This window comes from Haliaeetus leucocephalus, unplaced genomic scaffold (genome assembly GCF_000737465.1).
Source record: "Haliaeetus leucocephalus isolate CR32 unplaced genomic scaffold, Haliaeetus_leucocephalus-4.0 Scaffold871, whole genome shotgun sequence".
Classification (NCBI taxonomy): Eukaryota; Metazoa; Chordata; class Aves; order Accipitriformes; family Accipitridae; genus Haliaeetus; species Haliaeetus leucocephalus.
The window spans coordinates 1,266,582-1,292,117 of record NW_010973307.1 but is presented as its reverse complement, the minus strand read 5'-3'; the positions used below and the strand labels follow the sequence as shown (position 1 = coordinate 1,292,117).

General features: G+C 41.9%; 1 protein-coding gene across 1 annotated transcript in view; it reads right to left on the bottom strand.

Moving 5' to 3' along the window:
• Nucleotides 1–25,536, bottom strand: part of TFAP2D (transcription factor AP-2 delta (activating enhancer binding protein 2 delta)) — a 48,211-nt gene that overhangs the window by 16,490 nt on the left and 6,185 nt on the right. Inside the window, 3 exon segments of the mRNA XM_010583109.1 lie at nt 4,656–4,797; nt 12,168–12,286; nt 14,991–15,156. Coding sequence (XP_010581411.1) covers nt 4,656–4,797; nt 12,168–12,286; nt 14,991–15,156 — 427 coding nt within the window.

Here is a 25,536-nt window from a genome sequence, read left to right as displayed (position 1 = left end):
TGTGCTGCTGGACTTCATCCAAGTCTGATTTCTGTAAACTCTTGTCATCTGTATGGACCTAGACACGGACGGCTTGAAAAGACAGCATTGTCTTAGCCTTTCAGGCAAAAAGATGTATTCAGCAGAAATGTATGTAAATGCAGCATACAGTTTTAATGAATCAGGTCCTTAGAGGAAAAACAGTTCCTTTCAACAACTGAAAACAGTCAGTCATTTTGGCTTCTAAACAATCTACTATCCCCAGTCGGCCCTGTCAGCACCGCTCTTCTCTCCTTCCTCCAACCTCTACTTTCTACCTGTTGAAAAAGTTCATCTTAAAAGTTTTTATATTTTGACAAAGGAAAGTGTCAGAACCAAGTGTGCAATTAAGTTCCCTTCTATCTTCACATGTCAAAAGTCTTTACTGAATGTTGGCAGATTGAAAGAAAAGAAAAAACTTTTTTATTATACATGAAAACCTGTAAAAGGCAGTAACCTACTTTTTTCAAGGGGATTTCTAGGCAAAGTGGTGTCTCAGAGCCTCCACTACCAATAAAACATCACCTGGGGTAGTGACAGGGAGAGGGGCTGACAGATATTTGCTGAGTTGGACTGTGACTTTGAAAAAGCAAAGAAAAATAGTTATGCTGTCTTAGGGGCCACAGATTAATCACTCCTGCAAGGGACGTACCTAATGATTTGTGATAGATGGTCAGATGTTCCAGTATATGATCAGGAAAAGATAAATTCTGTACTGGATCAGAACAAGAGCCCATCCAGTCCATGATCCTACCCCCAGCAGTGGCCAAAGCAAATGCCTTGTGATGAGTACAAGAGTGGGACAACTGTGTGCGCCCATGAGTATAATATATTCCAAGTGTGGCAGAGTTACCAGGCACCCAAAGACCAGATATCAGGGAGGTGATCAGCAGGTCCTGTGCATTCAGTCTCAGAGCTACTTTTCAGAAAACTAGCAAATTGAGCACATAATGTCATGGCTCAGAGGTTGATTATCCTGTGCTGGCTTTAAGCAATCCCACAAAAAGGTTATTATTCACACTATTCTGTTTTGGTCTGTGTAAATGTGTGTGTGTCTGTCCCTCTGTCTCATGTGGAAAGCCTTGTGCTGCGATACGCTGTGATGTTTCCCATAGGACAGCATGCCTCTCCATCAAGTGGAATTATTGATGTGGCCTTCAGCAGTTCTGCATCTGTCCTAGCTGCAACCTGATGAGGTTCTGTCCCCTGTTGTAAAGCCATTCAAGGTCTCTCACACCTTTGCAAGGTGAACTAACCTATGCTTAAAGACCCTTTAAAGCCAGGTACAAGGGTTTGGTTTTTTGTGTTTTGTTTTGTTTTGTTTTAAATTTCTGTGTGGTTTGCATCGACATGTCCTGAAGCCTTTTTAAAGAGTCTAGGGTTAACAGGCCAGTATCAGCACCCTTTGGCCAGAACTATGACAATTCAGTCTTTTTTTTGAAACATCTTGCTCTTGAGTGCCCAGACAATCATCTGCTCAGTCAAAAGAGGTGAGTGCAAAACAAGAGAATCATAGGAGACTGGCTTCTCCTGTTGTTTACCCCTCTCTTATCCTTTCAGCTCTTAACCAAAGCTTGTTTCACTCCCATCCTGCCCTCGCTGTCACTTGTGTTCAGTGCTGTATACTGGCCACACAGCCCAATCATCTCTTCTTCCCATGATAATTGTTAGGTAAAGCTCTGATTCTTCATTGTCTAGACCATCAGGTTGTTAAACAGGCCATGGCATCATCTTGTTCCATCAACTAGTACTGTCCTAGGCAGGTCCTGAATTAGCAAATTTGACAGACCATTTCAAAGAGGTAGTTTTGGAAGATCAGGTAGCTTAACACAATGAATATGGTTTGTTCCATGACAGAAAATAGTCCTGATTTCATTCACTGTATTACTATCAACATATTACTATTTCCATCCAGGGTGAGTGGATTGCTTGATTACAAGGTATAGATGTCCTCGATAACACTGGGAGTTCCTACTGGACACTGGAGACTTCGGCATTATAGACGTTAAGGGCTCCATTTAGTTACCCACATATAGATATGTGGTACCCAAGACTTCCATAATAACTGGCAGATACAACACAGTAACAAAAAGAGACCTGTGTGCTTCTGGAGCAGCAGCTGGTAACCACGTTGGATAAGCCAATTCCTCTCAAATGACAGCAGATGCCTACATTTGGGCAACTGAATCAAGCCACTGAAGTTGGATGTCTGAATCCAGAATGGAATTTCACCTATATACTAGGAATTGTGCAAATAATTTTGTTCTTTCCCCTTATTTTTCCTCAAGACCCCACATGTGGAAGATCTCACCAGTTCTGCCAAAGGCACACCTCTATGGACTTCTGGCTCTGTTGCAGAGCGGACAGTGGCAACACACACAGGCAATGGCACTCCAGTTCTTTCCATAGGCAAAGCTTGCCATGAGTGATTTTACCACCCTGGAATTTCAGTGTTGTTTTTGGTGGCAGCATAACAATCCACCACTTTTTCTGGTGTCCTAACTCACAAGCGCATGAGGTAGGGCAGTTGTGAAATTACTGAAATCACAAACCTAGAGCTTATATATGCCTAGTGAATAATTGAAAATCCTGACAAATGACTAGAGTACCTACTGTTAGACACATGGAAGCATGGCTGGGAAATACCATGCTAATATTACGATGTCATGGACCTGTGTCTCCTGTAGTACCTGGCCAGGACTCGTATGTGAATCATTGTTCTCCTTCCAGGCAGGAGAGGGCAGTAGTAGCACACACATTGACCCATCTGTCCTTGTTACAAGCACTCTGACTGCACTAGGATATGGCCTATCTTTGTATTATTGACTGATCTCCCTGATCAATTTTCTGGTGTTTGTAACTGATGGAAGGGGGAGAAAAGTAATTTTGTTCCTTACAAGTGCAACATTAACAGCCTACAAGCCCAAAGTTCGTGGGGGTTAGGAGTAATGCATGTCCATGACTCCCCATCTCAGTAGTAAATAAGGGTGAGAAAGTAGGTATGGAGTGATGAGAAAAGGTAGGAAGACTCTTATGTGTCCTTCAGTGGGACATTCTATGGAGGTAGGACATAACAGTTACCCACTGATTATTACAACCCATGGTGATATGATCTCTCACTAGAGCAAGAAAAGAAGGGGGAAGATTTGTATCGTTATAATTGAGTTATAATGTGTTATAGATGGGGCAAATCCTCCAGCTGGGGCAGCTTGCAGTCTTAACTCTTGTTTAGATTGTGCTGCCCAGCACTGCAATCAGCTCTTACATAGTTAGGGGGGCAGATTGTTAATGGGCTATACAGCAATAGGGAGATATGACTTGCAGAGAGGAGCTGCTTCTTGCCAGCTGGTTTATTCTCACATCTCTGAAACCCCTTGGACCCTTAAAACAAATGTGGATATAGGTAAGAATAAGATCATATTTCACTTACTTTATTCCTTTTAATCTACAAGGGACTTAGGAGCATGATGAGGGAAGTGTCTCATCACCTTCACAATCAGCAAATGCCCCCTGAGCCACACATGCTCTGCTTATCACCCCAGGGAAGGATCACAAGGTATATTCATGGGATTCACAAGCCTGAGATGTTTCAATGCATGTCATCTCTGGGTCACCTTCAGGGCAAAGAGCTCTGGATAGAAGAGGGACACCAAGGCCAGGAATCCTGTTCCCCACAAATAGACAAAGCAGAAGGCCATTGGGATACAAAGGACAATCCTGTTGCTGGTCAGCCTTCTCCCCTACTACAGGGGGATCCCTCTCTGTTGGATATATCCCAGCCTGGATGATTTCCAAACACTTCCAGTACTGGCATAGTGGTTTGAGAGCTTGGCTTTCTGGCCTCAGCTCTCCTGCAGCCTCACTGTGTAACACTGTAGTAAGCGCAGGAAGAGTATGAATATGTTCAAGGCTACCCCATGCAGGCATACCACACACCTAGCATCGGTCTACGTTGTTCCATGTAGACTATTTATTCCTGTTTCCCATGGCTCATGAAGGCTAATTCCTCCCTCATCAAAGCTAATTAACCTAGATGAAATGTTATCCTGATGTGATGTTACTGCTCCAGGGAGGCGAGTGGCTTGTTTAGAGCAAAGTCAGGTGTCTCCGTGTGTCTTTAATAGCTTTAGCAAAGCTCCCCCGCTGGTGTACATTGTTCCAGTGTCTTTGACTTCAGGGGAACTGCTGCAATTTCCATCCAGAGAGGATCTGTCCCTCTGCAAACCAGCTCTCCCTCAGCAGACTAACGATAATTATCTCACAATAACTAGTACTTCAGTAGAAGCTTAGATCTCCTGCTCACATGCAAACAGGAGACAAAGCTAGTCTCTATCCTATAGATCTTACCATGTAATAATATCGCCTCCTCTCATCTAAACCAAAGCATCTGAGATGTACGTGCCGCCCTTAACTGCAGGCAATGAGAGCACAGCCACTAAAACCTCACTGCAGTAAATAAGGTTCCTCTTACAGCATCTCTAAAGAGGATTGCTCTCACTTGCTGTCAGTGAGTACTGTTGTGATAGCAGTCACCGCAATCCCAGCTCCATACTCCCACTCCTCCCTCCCCCAGCCCCCAGATCCAAAACGGAGAAGTGACAGACAGATTTCTTTTTTAGTTTCCCCTCCCTTCTTACTTTGTCGCTAGGATCATCTTTTTCCTCGCTGTCTGCTCTTTCTGTTCCATGTGCTGTCTGGCAATGTGCTCTCCTACCGCCTTGGCAGGGAACTCTGTTTCACAGGTGTAGCCGAAATCTCTGGCCAAATGTAACGCTTCCCCTGTGGGCAAACAAAATGGGTCAGTTAGGTTTTAGGGTTATTACTATTATTCATTATTATGCTTACAGAATTTCTTCTACTCTTAAAAAAATAATAATACAATAACAAATTACTTCTGTAGACATTCATTCCGGATCTCGGTTACAGATTTCAGCCCATTTGGCCTGCTCATGCTTAGTCATCAGATAGTACCAGCCAGAAGATAGGGAGGTTATTCCTCTCGTGAGAAAATACTGGTCAAGACAGTTGGGTTTAGCACCCTCCCTTGCCACCAGGGAGTACTGGGCAGCTGCTTATGTTTTATAAGCTGGGTTCATCACTGATATATAAGGCATGGAAATTAGTGGAAGGTAGGAAAATATCACTCTGAAGAGCTGAGATTCAGCCTTTGGTGCTTCACTTCTCCTTCTCTAAAGGAAGAATAGCCTTCTACCCCAGGAGAGACCTGTGTGGATAACATATATTTCAGAATATTTGCTTAGGGGTTAAGACAGCAGGCATAATACAAGTGCCCCACACTAAAGATAAGCAGACACCAAAGTAGAGCACAAGAAACAATCCTGTTTCCAAAAAGACTGCAGTCAAAATTGACCAGACAAAACAAAAAGGGATGACAATGAAGATCACAGTTACTCTTTTATAGGTCAGTAAATCAAGGCAAAGGGAGTACGTGGCTTGACTAGGCTTTGTGAGAAGTCTGTGACAGAGGCAGACACTGAGCACATCTCTACCTCACTACAGAGACTGGACACCATAACCCAACTCCACGGTGGGTGCCAAATACCTCTGGAAGAACCTGTCCCTCTCCACTAGCTTAGAGAACTCAGGAATTTATTTTAGGGTTTACTGAACACTCTGGTCTGCTTGCTGTGACTCTGACAACCTTGGTGTGGGATTTATCTGATCAAACATAGCTGCCTGGAGTGTGAACATCTGTGCCTAAGTTAGTCTTTCCCTGGTGGGAAATAGGCACTTCCAGATGACACGTGCTCTCATCTCATCGTAGAAGGTAGAAATAGGTCAGCTACCAGAAGTGTATGTGGAAGCACATCTGCATGAGTGACTGAGACATGTGCTCCAGAATAGTTTTTGGGTTAGGGTGTTGTGGGTGTTTTATTTTTCTTTTTCTCAGAATTGTGTATTTGATTGCCATCATGAGAGGCGGCATTGGATCCTGGCCTTTTGGAGACCAGGCTGATGCTCCAGGTGAACGGTTAGGAGGGATGCAGGACCTGTAGCACTTCACTGTGAGAACATGTGCAGTGGAATTCCTCTGATTAAATGTCAATATTGACATCTGACGTAGTACTTTCAAGTCAATGGAGACAAGCTAGCACTTGAAGCATGTATCATCCCGTACTAAAGTCGAAGGCAAAAGTGGATCAGAGGAATTATAGAAAAGTCTGGGTTAGAAGGCAATTCAGGAGATCACCTTCTGTTGAAAGCATGGCCTTAGATTAGCTTATTCATGGACTTTTCAAGCCTAGTCTTGAATATTTCTAGCTGTGGAGATTCCACAGCTTTTCTGAGCAACCTAATCAAATGTTTAATTATTAATTTAATTTAATTGTTAATCACCCAGAAGTACTGATTTCTCCCTATTGACTACAGTGCGACATGAGAGAACAGATACAACTATGATAAAGATGATGAGATGAATCCCATCCCCAGTAAGACCGAGTCTCTGTGCTCTGCACAGACCTGGCCAAGGCAAGGAAGATGAAAACTTCCATGGGAGCAGCGGTCCTGTGCCAGGGACTGTATGAGGCATAAGAAGCCACATGCACTGACCTCTAGTCCAGAATCGATTCTCCACCTTTTCAGAGTTTTTTGTCTTCCCTTCTATCATTGGAGTTTTTACCAGAAAAATACCTTTTGTTTCTATATGCAAATACTTTGTTGTGTTTTTATCTGACCTAACTGGATTCAGGTACCAGTAAAATACATGCACTACTCCCAGGGAATTTGTTTGCTGACACCAGTCAACAGCAACGTTCACAGCTGTAACCAATTTTACATGCCAAAATTGAAGATTATACTCAAAATCATCTGCATTATTTGGAATTTTTAAACATGATTTCCAGTATGCCTAAAAAGAATAAGAAGTTAACAAGCAACCACTATCTCTGAGTTGAAAGGAGAAATGGTTTCTACTTAGTTTACAGCTTCTGGAAAAGTAAAATAATCTTCAGTGAATATAAATGGATTTTAGTGGCATGTTAACAGTGAGTCAGAATGAAGAGGCATATAGCTGACTGCCAGTTTTGTGTTTAAAATGTCTATCCCAGACTTCTTCATGGATGAGAAAGGGTACAAATTTAAACGCTGGCTGCTAAATTTCTGCAGAGTTGCTTCAAAATTTCTATTTCAGCTACGCTTTTACTCTTCTTTATTTAAAGACTCAAAGAGTAAGTCAACTGCAGAGGAGTACCAGGTTTTGCTTTTCAACCAAACTCCATTAAAACACTTGGTAGGTTTGTTTTCATGCCAGCGTGGAAAGAAGATAAAAGTCAAACCCATTGAAGCTGTCATCGGGTGGAATTACCATTCTCCAGACAACTCTATCCTGGTCCCAGTCAGACTCAAATAACAATACAAGGAATGTAGTCAGCAAAGAATTTAAACATTTAGCCATTGGAAAAGCCTTGGTTTCCTCAAGAGAGCAAAACTTTATGTGATGAAATGTAGGCATTTATTTAATATGGTCAATAACAAACTGAAATTTGTTATGTTTTCACTTAAAGTCAAAAAAAAAGGAATGAAAATATGAATTGTCATTCAAACTTATCTTTACAAAGATAGTGCATATTATTTACTAGAGCTGATAAAATTATACTAAACTGTTTCGATGATCTGAGAAAATTATACAAAAGTATAAAACTTGTCCATTTTACCTGGAGCCACGACTGTGATTGTGATTAAATGCTAATGGCATATGAAGAGATAAAATCACGAGCAAAAAGAAACAAAATTGCTTATCTGCCTGTGGATATAGATAGGTAAAAATGTAGATACAAATGTACTTATTGTGTTTTGTGAAATAATAAATTTTAAAATGTTTTAAATATATTTTAAAAATATATATTTACTGGAAATGGAAAGCTGATGTATACTATGGATGCACATTAGAACTATGCGTATTTATTCATATAAGCACACACTTCCATATGATATAAGGAGTAGGCGTTCTAAATTACAACATCAAATTCTAAAAAAAAATACAAATCTGGACATGAAAACACTATGCAGAACAAGATTTCTCATATCTCATTGTTGAGCAAAGATGTCATTTTGAACCTGGGCCAAATGACGATTTGGTATTTAGAAGTCGATTGTGATATACTTCTATATGTATTAATTTCTGTTAATCTCAGTGAATAGGGGTCCCTTGTATTACTGTACAGTAGGAAATAAGTCTGCTTGGTGGGGGAAAGTAGTTTGTAGAAAATGTCATAAAATATGTTCTTTCTTTTTCTACATCATAATTTAGAAAAAGGTGTTCTTTTTCTACATCATAATTTAGACAAACATTTATTCTAGGGGAGAATGTGGAAATGTTGGTAATGTGAATGAACTGACCTCTTTTCTTTTACCTTAGATTTGCTGCCTTCTGCCTAGTTATAATTTACATCAGGGAGGAGTCATATTAAAGGCAGAAAACTCTAAAATCCCTGGCTTTTATAGCCAGTTGCCTTGTTTCAATCTAAATTCAAGTTTCCCATGTGCAATACCCCTTGCTCTTTCCTCCTGCAGAGACAAAGATGGGTGTTGGGGATCATTGACTCTTTCTCCTTAAATCCAGCTCACGGCTTTGCAGCAATAGGCAGCGGTGCCTTTCTTATATAATTTGACAATTGACCAGAGAGCTTTGCATGATGGAAAAGGACAGTTGCTGAACCTGAATTGGCAGAGACAGCTCTGGAAAACCTCAGTGGAGAGACCAGCCGCGTACCTTGACAGGTTTCCGTGGGCAGGTGCAAGGAGCAGCGTGCGTGTCTCCTGGGTCTAGCAAGAGTGAGAGATGCTCCTATGCAGAGTGAAGGCAGAAGCTGTGTCCCAGGAGAGGGACACTCGGCATCTGAACCTCCTACTCTCTCCTCGGCTTTGCCTCCTCCGGATGCTCTACCCAGCAAAAATGCTACCCAGGGGGAGGAGGGACAGGCGGAGGGGGGGGGGAAAGAAAAGTTTTTTTCTATTTGTAGGATGAGAAGGGAGGAGGAACAAGTGGAAGGATATTTAAACAAAGGCTGGTGGGGGAGAAGTGTGACAGTTGATAGCAGGGTGGAAAAAGTAACTGCTGACCTATTTTTCTCAAGAGTTTTGGTCCCCAAATGATGAATGCCATCAATTCTGTGTCTAGGAAATTTAGTGTCTTAATTAGGTTTGACAGGACAACAAAGTCCAGATTTTTTGTAAGTGCCTTTACTGGTTATTGGAAAAAATCTGGTGGTTTTAAAATCATTCATGCATTGCTTTTATCTGCATCTACAATCCCATTTATGCTATGTCTCTGCCTTATAAGTGACCTGTCCAAACTGAAGGGACATCTCCCCTCTTCTCACATCCTTTCTTCCTCCCACCGGGGAGGCTTATGACTCCTTTGAGCCAGCAGTAAGTCTTAGCATTGGTAATGCTAGTATTCAATGGAGGAGCCTTTATTGTATTAGCTAAGATGTAGGAATTTTCCTTTTAGCGCTGGTAAGAAAAATGACCTTTCCCTTCATATAATCTAGGCACTAGAGGGCATCCCTCACCTACGGGTTGCACAAAGCTATGTCCCATACTGTTGGGGAGAACCCTGCAATGCTGAGTTCGTTCTCCCAGTCTGTCTTCCCACCCATTGTGCTGATTTATGTGGATGACAACGGAAAGAACAGAACCGATCTGTCAAACAATTCCTACTTTGGGCCCCAGAAGTCCCTACCAAAGACGCTCAAGATGCACCCCGACCAAAACAAGAATAACAGTAAACATCTAGTAGCCATGTTGAACCCCAAAAGAAGTAAGTTTGCAGAAAACAAGGGGATATTGTTTGGATGCAAATTGCAGAAACAAGGACCACAGGATAATTTTCATAAAGTCTGGATCTTCACATGATCACCACAGCCTAGAAATTCACTGCAGTTCCTCTCTTGAACTTATCAGTACTCCCCAAAACTCAATGATTTTAGTCTATTTTAGAGGAAAAGAAGTCTCAGTCTTGCCAGAGACTTTTGAGACAGCTTTGGTCGATATACTTAATCACAATACAACTAATTTTGCCTTTTCTTACTTCAAACAGGCGTTCAAGAGGTTGAGCACATTCCTACCTTACAGAGATATTAAAGGCCTTGATACATTGAAGACTGTGAGGATCTTTGGTAATAATAAACTTAGAACCATCTAAAGTAATCAAGAGTGACACAATTCTGGGTCATTATGAGAAGTCCACACAGTGCACTTGATATTTAGGGATTTAATAAGACTAACAAATCATGATGTCAATTTATGTATTGAAATCACACCGAAAAAGCCAATGCTGTTTTCCTCCTGTTTTCTTCTCTAAAACCTGGAATAAGCCTGTGTCTTTCGTTTTCTGCCTCCTCCAGCTGCAGGAGCCTTTGAGGGATGGGTTTCCTTGCAGAAACCATGCTACAAGTTAGTATCCCTTAGAAGTAACAGCTGCATGTACAAAGGGAGGACAGTTTATACCACAAAGAATTCAATAAGCACTGCCAAGTTTGACTGAGGATTGGTTACATAGACAGAAAATGAGCTTCATTTTGTTTTCTGTTGGAATGTTAACGCACATGGTGGTGCCTTTCCCAAAAATTCCAGGAGACAAAATTCATGATTAACATGTGCAGGCAAACAGGTCTGTGTCAAAGTGAGCTCAGCCTCTTCAGTGTATTTCTTTAGAACTCACAGTAAGGCAGTCCAAGAGCAAAAGCAATACCATAGGCTTGATAATAGGTTTGCTATTGGTTTTGAGTAAAGGGCAGGGAGGCAAGCAGAGCTCCATCCCTGGGAGAAAAAGGAATCTAATTCCCATTTACAGTAAAAGTACTGTGCCATCAATCCCAGGCCAGCAGTTGAAAGAGGGCTTCCTCTCAAACTCTTCCAATGAATAAGTAGCTGGCCACGTTGCTCTGTTTGTTCTTCCCTCCTAAGACCCAAGATGCATGAAGGACTGTGAGGGTAGGAACAGCCCTTACTCCTCTAACCTGTGGGAGAAAATTCCCTTTTCTAAAACTGTAGCTCCATTATGGCTTTCTCTTTATTACAAGCAGGTGTGATACGGACACACCTGTATTTCAGAGCAGCCCTGTTGTAGTTCTGTGTGCTCAATGTCCCCTGAGAAGCTTAGTCCCTCCTCTTAGATACTGAAAAACCTCCACTGTTGTGGATTCAGCACTATTTCTGCCTTGTGGAGTCTCCATCCTTTGAGATAATAAAAACCTCAGTAGACGAGGTCCTGAAGAAACCTCTTCTAATTGACCGTGCTTTGAGCAGGAGGATTGGACTAGAAGATCACCAGAGGTCCCTTCCAGCCTCAACCTTTCTGTAATACCGTGATTCTGTGGTAATATGTGCTGAGACCTCAGCCTACTTGCCTCGATCTGTATGGAACTTTCAGGTTATGATCCTAGAAGGTGTTGACCTTTAGGATAAGCTAAGTGCGCTCAACGTCAAGGAGGAGGGATCTGAAATTCCCAGAGCTGCTACTCACAGCCAGACAACAAACCAAGTACTTAGTGGATTCACCCAGAATAGAAGAGATTCAGGTAGAGTTTCTTTCCTTTGCCTGAGGGGTTTGAACCTGCATCTCCCAGCTGAAGGTTTGAAGAGCCTGGCAGTATTTGGTGAATGATATTTAAACAACAAATAAAGGCCAAGAAAGTATCTCCTGGGCCTGTCTAGAGTTTATCTGAAAACAGATTTCATTCATTTATCTGTGGGGGGAAAAGGCTTGTCTAAATATTATGCCTTCTCATGGGAGAAAAAAAAATCATCACATTTTTGGATCAGCTCCAGGAAATTCACAAGTTTTTAAAAAAAAGGAGGATAAACAAACCTACTTGTAGAGTTGATATAAGACATTCATCTCTCTCACAAGAACACTTGGATCATCGATTTGTAAGTCAGATCCCAGCACGAAAAGCACAGATCAATGCTGAGGAAACTGTAGGACCAAACCACTTGCTGGGAGCCACGACATCTCAGAGTGAACTTCCATTTTGCCACTCGTTCTGTCTGTGGCTTTAGGCAAGTCAGTTCTCCTCTTTGTACAAAATACAGATTATGATATTTAACACTTTGCCTGAAAAGTGTTGTATACAAGGAAACATTTTAATTATGTTTCTGTTATACTGCAATATTATAAACCCTACCTTCTACCAAGGAAGTCAAGAGTGTGACATTTGCTGCTTTTCTTCTTCCTGCAGGCAAATTCAGTCCCAGTCTGTCTAATTTTTCTCGTAAGCAGCGTCCTCCATTCTTGGATTTTGCTCTATCATGAGAGAACAGTAGGAGAGAGAAATTTGTCTTTATTCTGCACTTTTTTCCCATGTTAATATAAGTCTAGAAATTGTACACACCTTATTGACAAATGCCTGCCCTAATGCCATCAATGGAAAATCTTTCAGAGCTGTATTAATGTCCTGCTCACACTGTATGAGTCTTTCATGTTGGTCCTTTGACAGAGTTAGACATTTTAATGCCTGTCACAGCAGCATCAGATCGTCAGACAGCTTTCCACCTAGTGGAACCCATGGTCCTGATTTGGGCACAGAGCCTGGGATTGCAATGAATGAATATAAATATTGACAGTGCAGTCACTTATATCTGATTTAGCCACCTCAGGCTCCAAAGGCAATCGAAAGAGAAACATGCACTTCTAGAATGATATTAAAGAGGTATCTAGAATGAGGGCACTTTACCCATCTCTCACCTGACTACAAAAGGAAGCCAGATCACTATGCAAATGTGGATGTCTATGTGGAACCCAGTTCTAGCTATCCCTCTATAATTTATGTAGAGACCTGGGTACTTACGAAGCCCAATACTTACAAGGAAGAAGGATAAGGCAATAGGAAATGCTGAAGCTAAAATCCCAGCCATCATTGGTTATCTATGCCCATATCCCAAATGCCTACATCACTTTGTTCCCACAAAATGGTTCCTGGTGCACCCCACACCTGTTTTTCTGCAATATCTCAAAGTTTGAAGCATTTGAGACATTTCCACTTATGCAGCAGACATAGGTTCAATTTCTTCCTCAGCCTGAGGGAATTTTAACCTGTGTCTTTTAGATGAATGCAGCAGACAGCTGGCAGTGAATAACTAATGTTAAAATGCTTAAACATTGAATAGAGCAGTGACTGGAACCCAGATGTCTCCCATCCCAAATGAATGACCTGGTCATTAGATAATAGAGTCATCAGTACAGTTACACCTTCACTTTTGTCCAACAGATATTTAATTAGCCCCAAATGAGACTGAGGGACCCTCAGCTTAGAATAACCAATCACTGAGTATTAAGCATGCCTGACTAGATGTTTTGAGGTGCAGGATCATGTTCCTTCAGGTAGAGGAAGGAACCAAGGTTGGAATACCACCATTTGGATGGTCATTTTTATGCACTAAGAGATATCACAATTTTGACCATGTTGTATGTCAGGAAATGTCTTCTGAGAACACTTAATTCTGAAGAAAAACTACCTGGGGAAATACCTAGATGGTGACTGCTGACAGGATGCAAAACCAACCCTGCCAGGTCTCAGGCAAACCATGAATGCGATTTGGTTTTGCTACATCTCTGCTGGTCATCTACGAAGTGTTTGAGTCTGTTCTCTAGCTGTGACACGTACCGGTATAACCTGTCCAGATCTATTCATTAACATTCTCTGCCTCGTAAAACAGAATTAGTGCATCCAAGCTGCTGTCTGGGAGTAGTCCCTGGCTTTTGCTAACTCCTGAACCATGCCCAGGGTTGATTTGGAAGAGTGATGCTTGATCTGGGTCAAAAACTTATGGGGATCATTCTAGCACTTTAACAGAAGGGACAAATAAGCCCCCACATTCAAGCTGATGCCCTTGCATTCTTAATAGCTTGCACTGGTATTGATGAAGCCTGGGTGAATAAAGTGAATATTTCTGTGACTATTAGCTGGAGGCCTCTCCAGGGTGAAGCAGTAACAGAGGAAAATTTTTGTGGCTGTAGATTTTGGATTTCAATGCCTACAGAGGCAGTTAAATAGGGCTCATGTCCCTGAAACAATTTTACAGTCTGTAGTGCTTACTCTGCAAGATGGCTCAAGACCGCTCTTGGACTACTACGTATCTTAGAATATTTCACGTTGGTTAAAATGACTTTCAGTATAACTACAGGGATCAGTGTGGCCTTCAGTGACAGCAGTGAAATAGCCTATGACTTTCCAGCTAGTTTTGATCAAAGGGCATTCAAGTAGCTTATGCCATCTAAGCTGACGCCTCAGGGACATTGCGACTTACATATGCCTGGCTGAATTACAGTTGCCTCCTTGTTTTCCACTTGCAATGTGAGACACAATCTGCCACTTTCCTCTTCTCTGCTACTGCTCTCTGCAGGTGTCTACTCTGGTCAGTGAAGGGTCAGAGGCAAAATTGTACCTAATTACTTGCTTCATCTCCAGTATGACACAATGAAAAAAATACACCTAGCGTATTCTGTTTTTTCTGTACTCAAAAGACATGCAAAGGAGAAAGGAAGAAAAAGGCATCCCTACACCTCCATGGTTTTTGTTGAGTGAGGACTGTAACTACACTTGGTAGAACAATTTACTTTGAAATAGTTTCTCAACAAGGAGTCAGATTTGTAGCCCTGGTGAAATTTTCCACACACTGAAGGTCTTTTTTCTCTTTTATTCATAGCAAGGCAAAGAAACACCTATCCATCTCTGATGAGTAACTGAACTGAGGGGGTAAAAAAAAAAAAAAAATTAGATCACTGAAAAATGTAAAATTTCTGTGAAAAATGTCAACACAATCTTCATTTTTCTCATGTATTGAAACTTTCCCTAGAAACAGTGTTCACTCCCAATCCACCTCCTTCTGGTTTCCCAAACTGTGACCACCTATCCAAGTGGGGAAGGAGAACAAAACCTATTTGCAGAAAATAAAATTACAGAAATTACAGCACTGCCTAGGACTTGTTATTCTCACCTTCAACTTACCTTCTCAAAATACCTCCTAAGAGGGAAGCATTGAGGCATTCTGGTGGTGAAAGGCGCCTCTTCACCTCTGCAATGGTCACTTTGTACTTGGAAGTGGAGCTGAGGAGAGATAAGCGACCAGGAACAGAGCAGAACAGGTCGGTGGGGTTAACAACACAGGTGCCACCTACAAAAAAAAAAAAAAAAAAAGTTAGAGTGAGGAAACCTCATATTCCATGTTTTGAAAAGTAAATAATGAAGCACAATTCTGTTGTTTACTTGTGGTTGTTTCTGTTGTTGTTTTTGTTTGGGTTTTTGGAGTACTTTGGGGGGGAGTGCTTTTGGTTTTGTTGCTTTGAGAAAGATGAACACATTGAAATTTCAGTCTGGGAACAGTGAACTATTAGATCTTACAAGCTTTACAGTCAAATTACATCATTATGGCTACCTCATTTGATTTTATGCTCAGTAAAAACTACATATTGTCAGTCTTTTGAGTCTTGTATCTAAAATGATTAACAACCTAAGATTGAATCAGATTCAGGTATCACTCAGGATTTTAAAAATGCAGTTGGTGAAAACCTTAGGATATTGGTTGTAATGAGAAATGTTCATTTTAACTCTCATAGCAGTGTTTAGGATAACAAAAATGGAACAGCACTATAGGTTTGCAGTGATTTGCAGCCAGAATGGCTTTCCATGCCTTTGAACTCTTATATACTCCTTCTAAAGTTAGGTCAAGTCCTCAGCTGATGTTAATGATTGAAATCTATTGAGCTACATCAGTTTATCTCAGGTTAGTTCTGGAATTGTTTATTTCTTGAAAGTGGCAATTACTTGGCCTGGGTCTAAAACTGCTGAATGATCACCAAATCTTTCAATGAAGACTGTGATCAATAACTCCTCAGGCAAAATCAAGCTTTTAACTTAAAGTTAATATGTGAGAGAGCAAGAGAGAAAACTTTCTCTGCAGTGGATCCAAAAGGGTAGTACAAACTCCCAGGGAAGAAAAAAATCTTAAGGACTAACACATATTTTATCACCAAGTGCAAAACACTTTTCTTTGACCTGCCTTCTCCAACCTAACTACAATAAAAAATTCTGTGCAAGAAATAAATCTTACCACTGCATGCGCAAGTCTTCCCTGGGGGAAAGATGAGAAAAAAGAATGAGCTGCATATGACAGTGATATAAAATATCATATAATTCAGTGCACTACTAGAAGGAGTTCAGATGGTTTCTGTGAGGACAATGATATAAAGACTTTCTTACAGCAGAATGAATCTATGCTCATCATTCATGTTTAAAGGAAAGATACTGTATTTTTAAACTACCATGATAATTTCTTCTTTCCTGTGAACACCCTAATCTTTTTGCACTGCAAGAGCTCACTTATTATGCTTAAAAATTTTAGTTTGTAATCTAAATTCTGTGATGTGAATAGGATATGAAAGGATAGGATAGGATAGGATAGGATAGGATAGGATAGGATAGGATAGGATAAAAAAAAAAAAAAAGCTCACTGTAGACAAGTTCCTAACACCTTTACTTTATCTTCTTCCACACGTAATCCTCATTAAAATTAAGAAGACTATGTATGTTCCAGTTTTAGCAGAGACAGAGGAATATAACTGAAGGATGGAACTTCATTAAAGGCAGATTATTGCTTGCTTACATAAGGCAAACAGAATTTCTTTCCAAATATTTCAGCTCTTGAAGGTATATTTAAACATTTGTGCTGACAGCAAAACCAGAAAAGAACATCTCTTGGTATAAATCCCAGATGGGTGAGATCCTGACTCAGTACAGCAGGATATTTTATGACTTTTCTAATTATGCTACAGGATAGATATTAGCGTCCACTTCTCAGACAGAATGTAGAGACAAATCATGTATCACCAAACATATAGACACATCAAGGGCACTTATGAACATTTTTGCACAGCTCAAAGCTACAGTTCGTGAGCTTACGTGCTCACATACAGAAATGTGATGCCACGTGCCTGAAATGTTTCTGGGTTTTGGTGTTTGGGTTTGTTTTGGTTATTTTTTTTTTCATATCTGAGGCAGGGCTGCACAGAAACCTATAAATATTTTCAATCAACATTTTCAAACTTCTGGTCTGTCAGGTACATTTGTGAAGAGTGTTAACGCTGAGTAGATTTGTTTGTCTGGCGTCTCCTGCCACACAATACATATACACACGTGTACATATATACGTGTCAAGAAAACAGTAGCAGTGTGTACATATTTATTTACTTCAATAAGTCTGTAAAATTTATAATGAGTGAGACTGTACTGAAATCAGTGTCATATTAAAATTTATCTTCTTGCCAGGTTAAGCCAGTATGTGCACCATTTATGCCAGATAAATAATTGTTCCTTTAATCCAAAAAACTGTTACCCTGCAGCTGCTCCTACCCTAACCAGAATTTACTGGAACACTTCTCATTACTATTTAGAAGAAGGTTGTTTACAGTCTAGAATGTTTAAAAATACCATGCCTATGCAATATGATCTTAAACAATGCAATTCCAGGTAAGCCAGGTATGTGTTAAAAGTAAAAGAAAACAACAAGTCTAAGTCATTTGCTCTCCAGTAACATGGAGAACAAGTTGCAAATTACAAGAAGGTAAAATCTGTTGCATATAATTATTTCACTATATTAATTATTCATTGACACAGCAACAGAGAGCGGTGTGGTGCTTTCTAGGCGAAGCTATGTCTTTGTCACAAACTGTGTGCAGTTTTGAAGGCACAGACCTCCTACCACAAACACCACCTTGGAGAGGAGATGGATGAAATCCTGGCCTTTAGACCAGATGGTAAACAGAAAAAGTCATGGAAGTAAACAAAGGGAGGGCTGCCAGAAAGAGAAAGGAAAGGATAAGTGCAACCACACTGCAAGACGAAGGGTTAGGTTTCTCGCCAAACACACATGCTTTACTGTATTCCTTCCCCCATATTCTGATCATGCATTAGAGTGGACAAATGATTTTGTGAAGTGCAGCTCAATGCGGAGAAGATAAGGTATGTTTTAAGTCACACTAAACAGCAAGGGCAACAACCAGCTTTTCTTTCGTGTCAACCCAATGCCACTGTAGGTGTTGTTGAAAAAGTCAATCCTTGTTCAACTGTTGAGCTGGTCTTGTCATATCAGGGTATTTGAGAGGTGGGATACTAACAGACACAAGCTGAAGAAGCAGAAGAAAATGCCCTCAAAAATAGAATTGAAATAATGCCTTTCATGAGTTTAGCAGTTCAACCTGGAGATCCCTATTTCTCTTAGCAGCTTTTTCTTGCTTTAGAAATCTTCACAGACTAGCATCTGGTGCCAGGATAGGTAAGACCCCATCAGCTCATCAGATGAAGAGCCCCACACATAGCCACGGCAAAGCAATGTGCCCACCAGCGTGCATAAAAGTAGGGAAAACTGTGGCCATTGCTCCCTGACTAGTTACCCACACCACTGCAAGGCTAGGAAAAAGAATAGGAGAGCAGGAAGAAGGTAAGATAACTGGTAGGATCATCCATCAGATTGCCTCAGCAATTTCGTGCTCTGAGTACCACGTGAAATGGGCCTGTGAATGTTAAAAAGACTCTTTTTAGGACAACCATTTATTCCCACAGGGAAGTGATTACATCATCTGGTCTGACATCATCTGTTTCCATAAGTTACTGTGTTAGAGATGACCGTAAATGGTGATAGTTGTGCTCTTACAGCTATAGAGTTCTAAAGACACAAGCAAGACAAGATTTAGATGAAGGGGGAATATCTTTTATATTGCAACTGATAGATTTGGGGAAAAAAAAAAAGAAAGAAAGAAGGGAAGCTTTCAGGCACACAAACCCTTCTTCAGGGCTTCTCTTCCATCCAACTCTATTCAATTTCTTCTTCTTTATTCATGACAGAGTTTTACCCTCTGATCTTTCACCTTCATGTTGATTTCAACAAATATGATTGTTTGAGAGGAAAAAGGTGGGTGAGGAAGAGATATGGTTTGTGCAGCAGATCACATTTGGGTGAAATAGCTGGGCTCCAGTACTGCCATATACTGAATCGCTTCAGCTACCGAATCACCTCAGGAGATTATATATAACCTGATCTAGTGGAAGATGTCCCTGCTCATTGCAGGGGGGTTGGACTAGACGACAGTTAAAGGTCCCTTCCAACCCAAACTATTCTATGATTCTATTCTGTTCTGTTCTATGATTATCGCCAAGTGGTCTGAGGGAAAGGAATAACAAAAGACTATGTTCATTTTTGCTAGCTTACTTTTGGGGCTCAATCCTTTTCCCTCTAGCTGACTGGTTCATACTCAACGCAACATACTCCTTTGTGTGAAGTGAGCTTTTGCTTTGTTTCCCAAGCCTAGAATGAACAAAAGTTAGGCTATGTGATACTGAAAAAGGTAGTCACAGCAAAGAGCGGGAGAGTATTTTCCCTTCCTTATTCCTGTCTCCCCATCAAATAGCACAAGTCAGTACAAAATGCCAACACAAGCTGATGACGGGTTGTGTAGATGACAGCAGCGAGAACAACAGAGCCATACTCTAACCCAACAGTCTTGTCAACACAATGAAAATCCCAACAACGCATGATGCAGAAAAGAGCTTGGTCTGTTTTGATTGTAGGTTTCCCTTTGTATAGACGAAGAGGACAATACGGTGGCTGGAATGCGATGATTTATTCTGATTTACTTAAGCGCTTGGGCATCTGCTGAGATGTAAGTCTCCCTGACTCCCTCAGAGTTAAATATTTGTGCATCTTTTCATTGACAAAATCCAGATTCTCACATATTTTATGTTTTTCTTGAGTAATGCTATTACTTTATTAGGAATGAGAGAGAGAAATATCAGTTGATGTCACTGGATGATTTTTACACTTTAAATACATTTTTGAAAATGTGTGTCTATAGTTTTGTATAGATACACACATCCTTACACCCTGCAAGGTCATTTCTTATTTGTTAATTGTAACAGCTGCAATATGATGGATATTTTATATTCATTCAAGATGTGGTAGTCCCTTTCTCCAAGATATTCACCCATAAATATGCAGTTATGGAAGGAAACATCATAATACACTGGTGACAACAGCGCAGAAGTACTGTGACAACAGTGCAGAAGTACTGTTTATTTTGTTTTTCAGGATATATGCATGTTTGTGTGCTTGTGTACATTATTAAGTATAAGCATGCCTGAGTGCCTACAGATTAATCTTATATAAAATATTAATAACATGCTATGCTTTTTATTAGTCTATTATTTATATCTACAGGTGCTGTTAGAAGGAGTCTCCAGCTTATAGTATATCTTCTGCTGTGTTCTGAAATTCTGGCAACTTTACAGTACATTACAAAATGAAGACATGAAAATCTGCCTCTCGTTAGCTTTTTTTTTTCCTAGCAAGTAGCAAGTCTAAGCAAGCAGTTTACTGTATAGAGTTTATCAGTACTATTTAATCCCATATTCAGTTCCCAAAGGTCTATTAGCAATTTAAAATGTTCTACAAATTATCCTCACATCACCCAGTCATTCATCTCAGGAACTAAATATTCAAAATTCTAAAATTCATCTACATTTGTGAGGAAAAATACTAAGTATTGCTTTTTTTCCAGTTATTCTTTTGGTTTTGCTTAAGTTAACAAACTTTGTATCATGTAACTACTTATATAAACCAGCTCTTTCCAGGAACATAAACAATTCAGAGAGAGCGTCTCTCACTACCACATTCATGGTAGGGAAAGAGGGACATGCCTGCATGCACAAGAAAATTTTTTTTTAATATGAAGCGAGGATTCAGTAGGACTGAGCGGATGGTCAGCAGTTTTTAAGACCAGCCTCTTAGCTACACAGGTTTTAAGGCTATTAAGACTGTTACGAGTTTTAAGTTTAGACAATGTTAAAAAAAATAGCTTGGGAGAAGCAAGATATTATGGTAGAAAACAGAATAATAAAATAAGGGAGGTTGTTACAGGAGCTCAATTTTAAAGATTGCATCAACGTGCAAGGGGATGTTAAATCTCAGGCACCCAGAGCCAGCCCTCCGTTACCAAGATGTATCAGCACTGATACAGGAGCACTTCTACAGCTCCTGGGGTGAAGGATAGGACCCAAACCAGACCCAAAAGAAAAGAAATCTACTTCATTCCTTTTTCATATGCACAAGCCATAAGAATTCATGAGCACTTTTCAATGCCTTTCTAGGCCCTCTCTGCGGCAGCGCTTTGGGAACACGGGTGTGCATTGCTGGACAGTGTGTGAACCGGTGTTGGGTCTTGTGGAGCTGCAGGACGAAGGTTGGGCAGGTTGTGCATGGTGTGGGTTGTGTGTGGGAGGGTGTGGAAAGGGTCTGAGGCTCTGCCCGTGGTGTCCCACGAGTGGGCTCTGCATGAGGCAGAGCGACCGGTGCTGAAGGAGGGGAAGCTGTGCTCCCCCAACACCGGCAGGTTGTGTGGGGTGTGTGTGTCTGTGGTATGTATGTGTGTGAGGTGTGTGCCCACCTGTGTTTTGCTTTTTACAGGCTTTGTGCCCCATGTGTGTGCCTGAGTTTGGGGGATGCCGAGGACTGCTGGGCGCGATGTGCATCCCACGGCTGCATGGCTCCAAAATCTCCGCTGAGGCAGGCCAAGCTGGGACTGTGTGGATCACGACAGCCCCACAGCTCGGAATGGAGCAAAGGGGGACAGAAAAGATGTAATACACCACCTCTACCCCAGCAAGAGAGGGGAGCAGCACAGACCCCCAAAGCAGGTGAGATCCCTACCCAGGGGTTTTCCCTTCCCTCTCCGTGCATAACCAGAAAATAGCCCTTTGAAGATCAGCAGGGAAAACAAACAAACAAAAACCTACCGAAAAAATCAAATCAAAACAAGACAAACCCTCAAACAAACAAACAAGCAAGCAAGCAAAAACCACCCAAACCCCCACCTCACATCTCTTCCCCAAACTTCTCCCAGAGGTCTTGCTGGTGCCAGCACCTAAGGGAGCCGGCTCCGCTCCCTTCCCGGCTCGGTGAAACGCTCGGAGTCCGGGCAGAGCCCACTTGAACCCTCTGCTCAGCCCCCTCCGGCCTCTTCCCCAGCCCCAAACTCCCGGGGAGCTGAAAGTCGCCGACCGATTTGGCTTTAGTCGGCTGGCAGATTATCTCAGCTGGAGCCGCGAGAGCCATTAATTAAGCCAGCTATTTAGGATTTTAATGCGATTTAAATTGGCCCTTGGAATAGAAAAGAAAAGAAGAGAAAAAGACAACAGTGCTAATGACAGTGCATTAGGATCCGAACACAATGATGGGCTATTACAAGAGTCCCGAGGCTCTTGTAAGGTTCAGAAGAGCCGGGAAAAGGGAAGGAAGAGGACAACAAAGGGAAGACGAGGAGGGGATCTGCCCTGCCTTCGGTGGACTCCTGGCTGGGCGGGAGGAGACGGTTCAGCCTCGGGGACCCCCGTCCGCCCCACCGAGACCTTCACCTTCACGGCCCGCAGCTGCCAAGGGGTCAGGGACCCCCGTCCTGCCCGGCCCTGCCTTCCTCTGGGGAGGGACACGGCGGGGCTCTGGGGCGGAGGGTGCTGGGGGGGTCCTTAGGCACACCCCCACTTAGGGGTGGGGGCTGGCCGGGTAACTCCGGTCGGTTTTCCAGAGCAGGAGATATAGCAAGGTGTAGGGGGATGTCCCCTCTGCCCATTCCTGCATCTCGGGATGGCTGGGTGAGACCGTGGGGAGGTGGTACCACGTCAGCACCCTCTTTTTTTCCCTTTTCATCTGCACACAAAATAGCAGGGGAGAAGATTGTCCCGGGGAGAGGTGCAAGGCCCTCAGCCCCTGCCTTCAACCGCCTCCTCTAACCTCTTGCCCAAAGTCTCGTCCTTAATGACTGAGTCGTTAGGAGGTAGTTTTGAGTGTCAAAAACTAAAATTAGAATGGGGGAAAGGATCAAGGCTCAGCGAGTGCCTTTCAAATGAGAGGTGATACCATGACTAAATACATAAAAGGCAGAGGCGAGAAAGGGGAGCGTCTTTCCCCAGTTTTTATTGGTAGACTTTATGGTGACTGATGCTTGAGCTTTTAAGAAGAGGGTGGTTTTTTTCTTTTTCTTCTTTTTCTTTCTTTTTTTTATTTTTTTTTAATCAAATAAGATCTGAGGGTTGTTCCTAGCTAGGCACTAATGCATTCGGATGTCAGTCACCTCTAAGCGATTTGACAAACTCAAGATCTCTTAAAACGTGCAGAGTTCAGATCATATTAATTCCCCAAAAATGTTTTGATTCAAAGTAGTTTGTATTTTATGTTGCCAAGGGCAATCGAAAAAGAGCTATTGCCGATAGGTTGGCCCTTCTCTCTTCATGGCCCAGAGGCGATAGCAGTATTTAAGCTTCTGAAATTAGCCTGGGGCAGGAACGATGGATGATCACAAAGCGAAACAAGAGCTTTTTTTGGAGTTTGCCATCTCGATTTCATAAAACGATGCAGGCCAAATGTCACCGTGTTGTCTTTTTAATCCAAATATATGGAGGTGAGGACACCAAGCCTGCATACACTTCATGTCCGAAGAATGGGGAAGAGATGGGTGTGGAAGGGGGCTTGGAGGGCATTTTAAAAAGGAGCCCCCCTCCCCCCCAAAAAAAAGAAAAAAGAAAAAGAAAATTTAAAAAGAAAAAGAGAGGGAGAGAAGGGAAAAGAGAGAGAGAGAAATCAAACAGGAATCAGGTTATTCTGCTTTTAAAATGGCAACCTAGAGAGGAATTAAAAGGGAATGGGTATGTAATAAAAGCCTGAGACGATTAATAGGAAAGTATAAGAGGGGAGGGATTTTTTTAATGATTAAAAAACACAGACGACTCCTGTAAATAGAAGCTTCATTTCTTCAAGTGATTTCTTTTGAAACGAGCGATCTGAATATTCAACTTTAAGGCAAAGCTCCACTCTGTATGTACAACATTAATATGATCTCTGCAGAATTTGGTACTCAGAAATATTAACATATCAAAGCCGCTGCCTGAGGCTAGAGAAGCTATCGATACACGAGCAGTAGGAAAAGTAAAGATTATTGGTTCTGATGGTTAGAGCAGGGAAGCTCCGGGCTAAATCCTGCACACCATTAACTGAAAGTGATAGCATGGGGATCTCTGCCCTGGAATCGGTGGCAAATATTTTCTCTAGCTAGTAATTAGCTCGCCAGCACCTAAGCCTTGCAAAAATCTTTTACTTTCCTAGCCTCATTAAAAGCAAACACCAAACCACTGCACTAAACAATCTAGAAGGCAGCTGATATGTGCAATGGCAGCCAGAGATGGAAGCAGGGAAGAGCCGTGCTTGTGATGTTTGTCATTCCTATCAGTATTAACACCAGGACTGCAAACCATGGCACTTTTTAGAGATTGCTTTTTTTGGGGGAGGACTAGGCAATGGTGTGTTCCTCTGGGAAAGTGTATGGGAAGTTTTCTTTCCTCTTTCTTTCCTCTTTCTTTCTTTCTTTCCTTCTCCCCCTTTCTCCCCCTTTCTCCCCCTTTCTCCCCTTTTCTCTTTCCTTCCTTCCTTTTTTCCCTCCTTCCCTCCTTCCTTCCTTCCTTCTTTTTCCCCCTTTTCTTCCTGCTGTTGGATCTAAAAGACTCAAAAGCAACCTTTTAAAAAATATATGTATATATTAGTGACAAAAATAAAATAAAAAATCTGACACAAGATGTTTAAAATATTAGGGAAGCCACTCTCGAGTTAATATATTCTTATTGATGTATTACTAGAAAAGAAGTGTGATTTATTTATATGGGATACTGTATAGCGCTTAGGCGCAGGATGTTTTGATTACTGCTAACACCTATCGCTTTTTTTGAAGTCGGACAAAATATTTATTATGTATTTTTAATATACATTTGAAACTTATACTCTTGCCTTTGATATCTTCCCTGAATATGCCAAGAGAGAGCTAGCAGTGCAGTAGTAGTTCAGCACTTAGATCAGGGTAGAGAAAACCTTGCATTTTCATGCTGGATTTCCTTTACTATCAATCTTTAAATCCTTGAATAATTTGATCGCTTTAAAACGAGAGAGAGAGAGAGGGGGGAAGAGAGAGTCTTGACTACAATCATCTGCACAGGTAATTGGAATCTCCTTAACAGGAGCTGGAGAGCTGAATAAACCGGAGTTGAGCTGAGCTGAGATTTGAGCCGCCCATCAGCAGGGAAATGAGAACCGCAGTCAAACACTACAGGCACAGACCCCAGCTGATGGGGCCTCTGCCTTTCTCTCTTTCAGCTAACGATCTCCCTTTCTCGGAGGTCAGCTCCCGGATCAAACCGGAAAGAATTATCCCTCTTCCTAGGGATAATTAGAATCCCCTGAAATCCGACAAACACGGACCTAGGCAGGCGCAGCCACCGACAGCACCACTTGGGCAGGAGTTTGCCAGCCCGCCGCGCTGCCAGCCCTCCCCACAGCGTCCCGCCAGCGGTGCCCAGGGAGGGGACGGCAGATTTTGGATTTACCACCCCCTCCCCAAACGCCTTTCCCCCAGACACCGTCCCTCTCCCCGCCGCCGGTTCCGCCGCTCTCCCCCGGCCGCGGGGC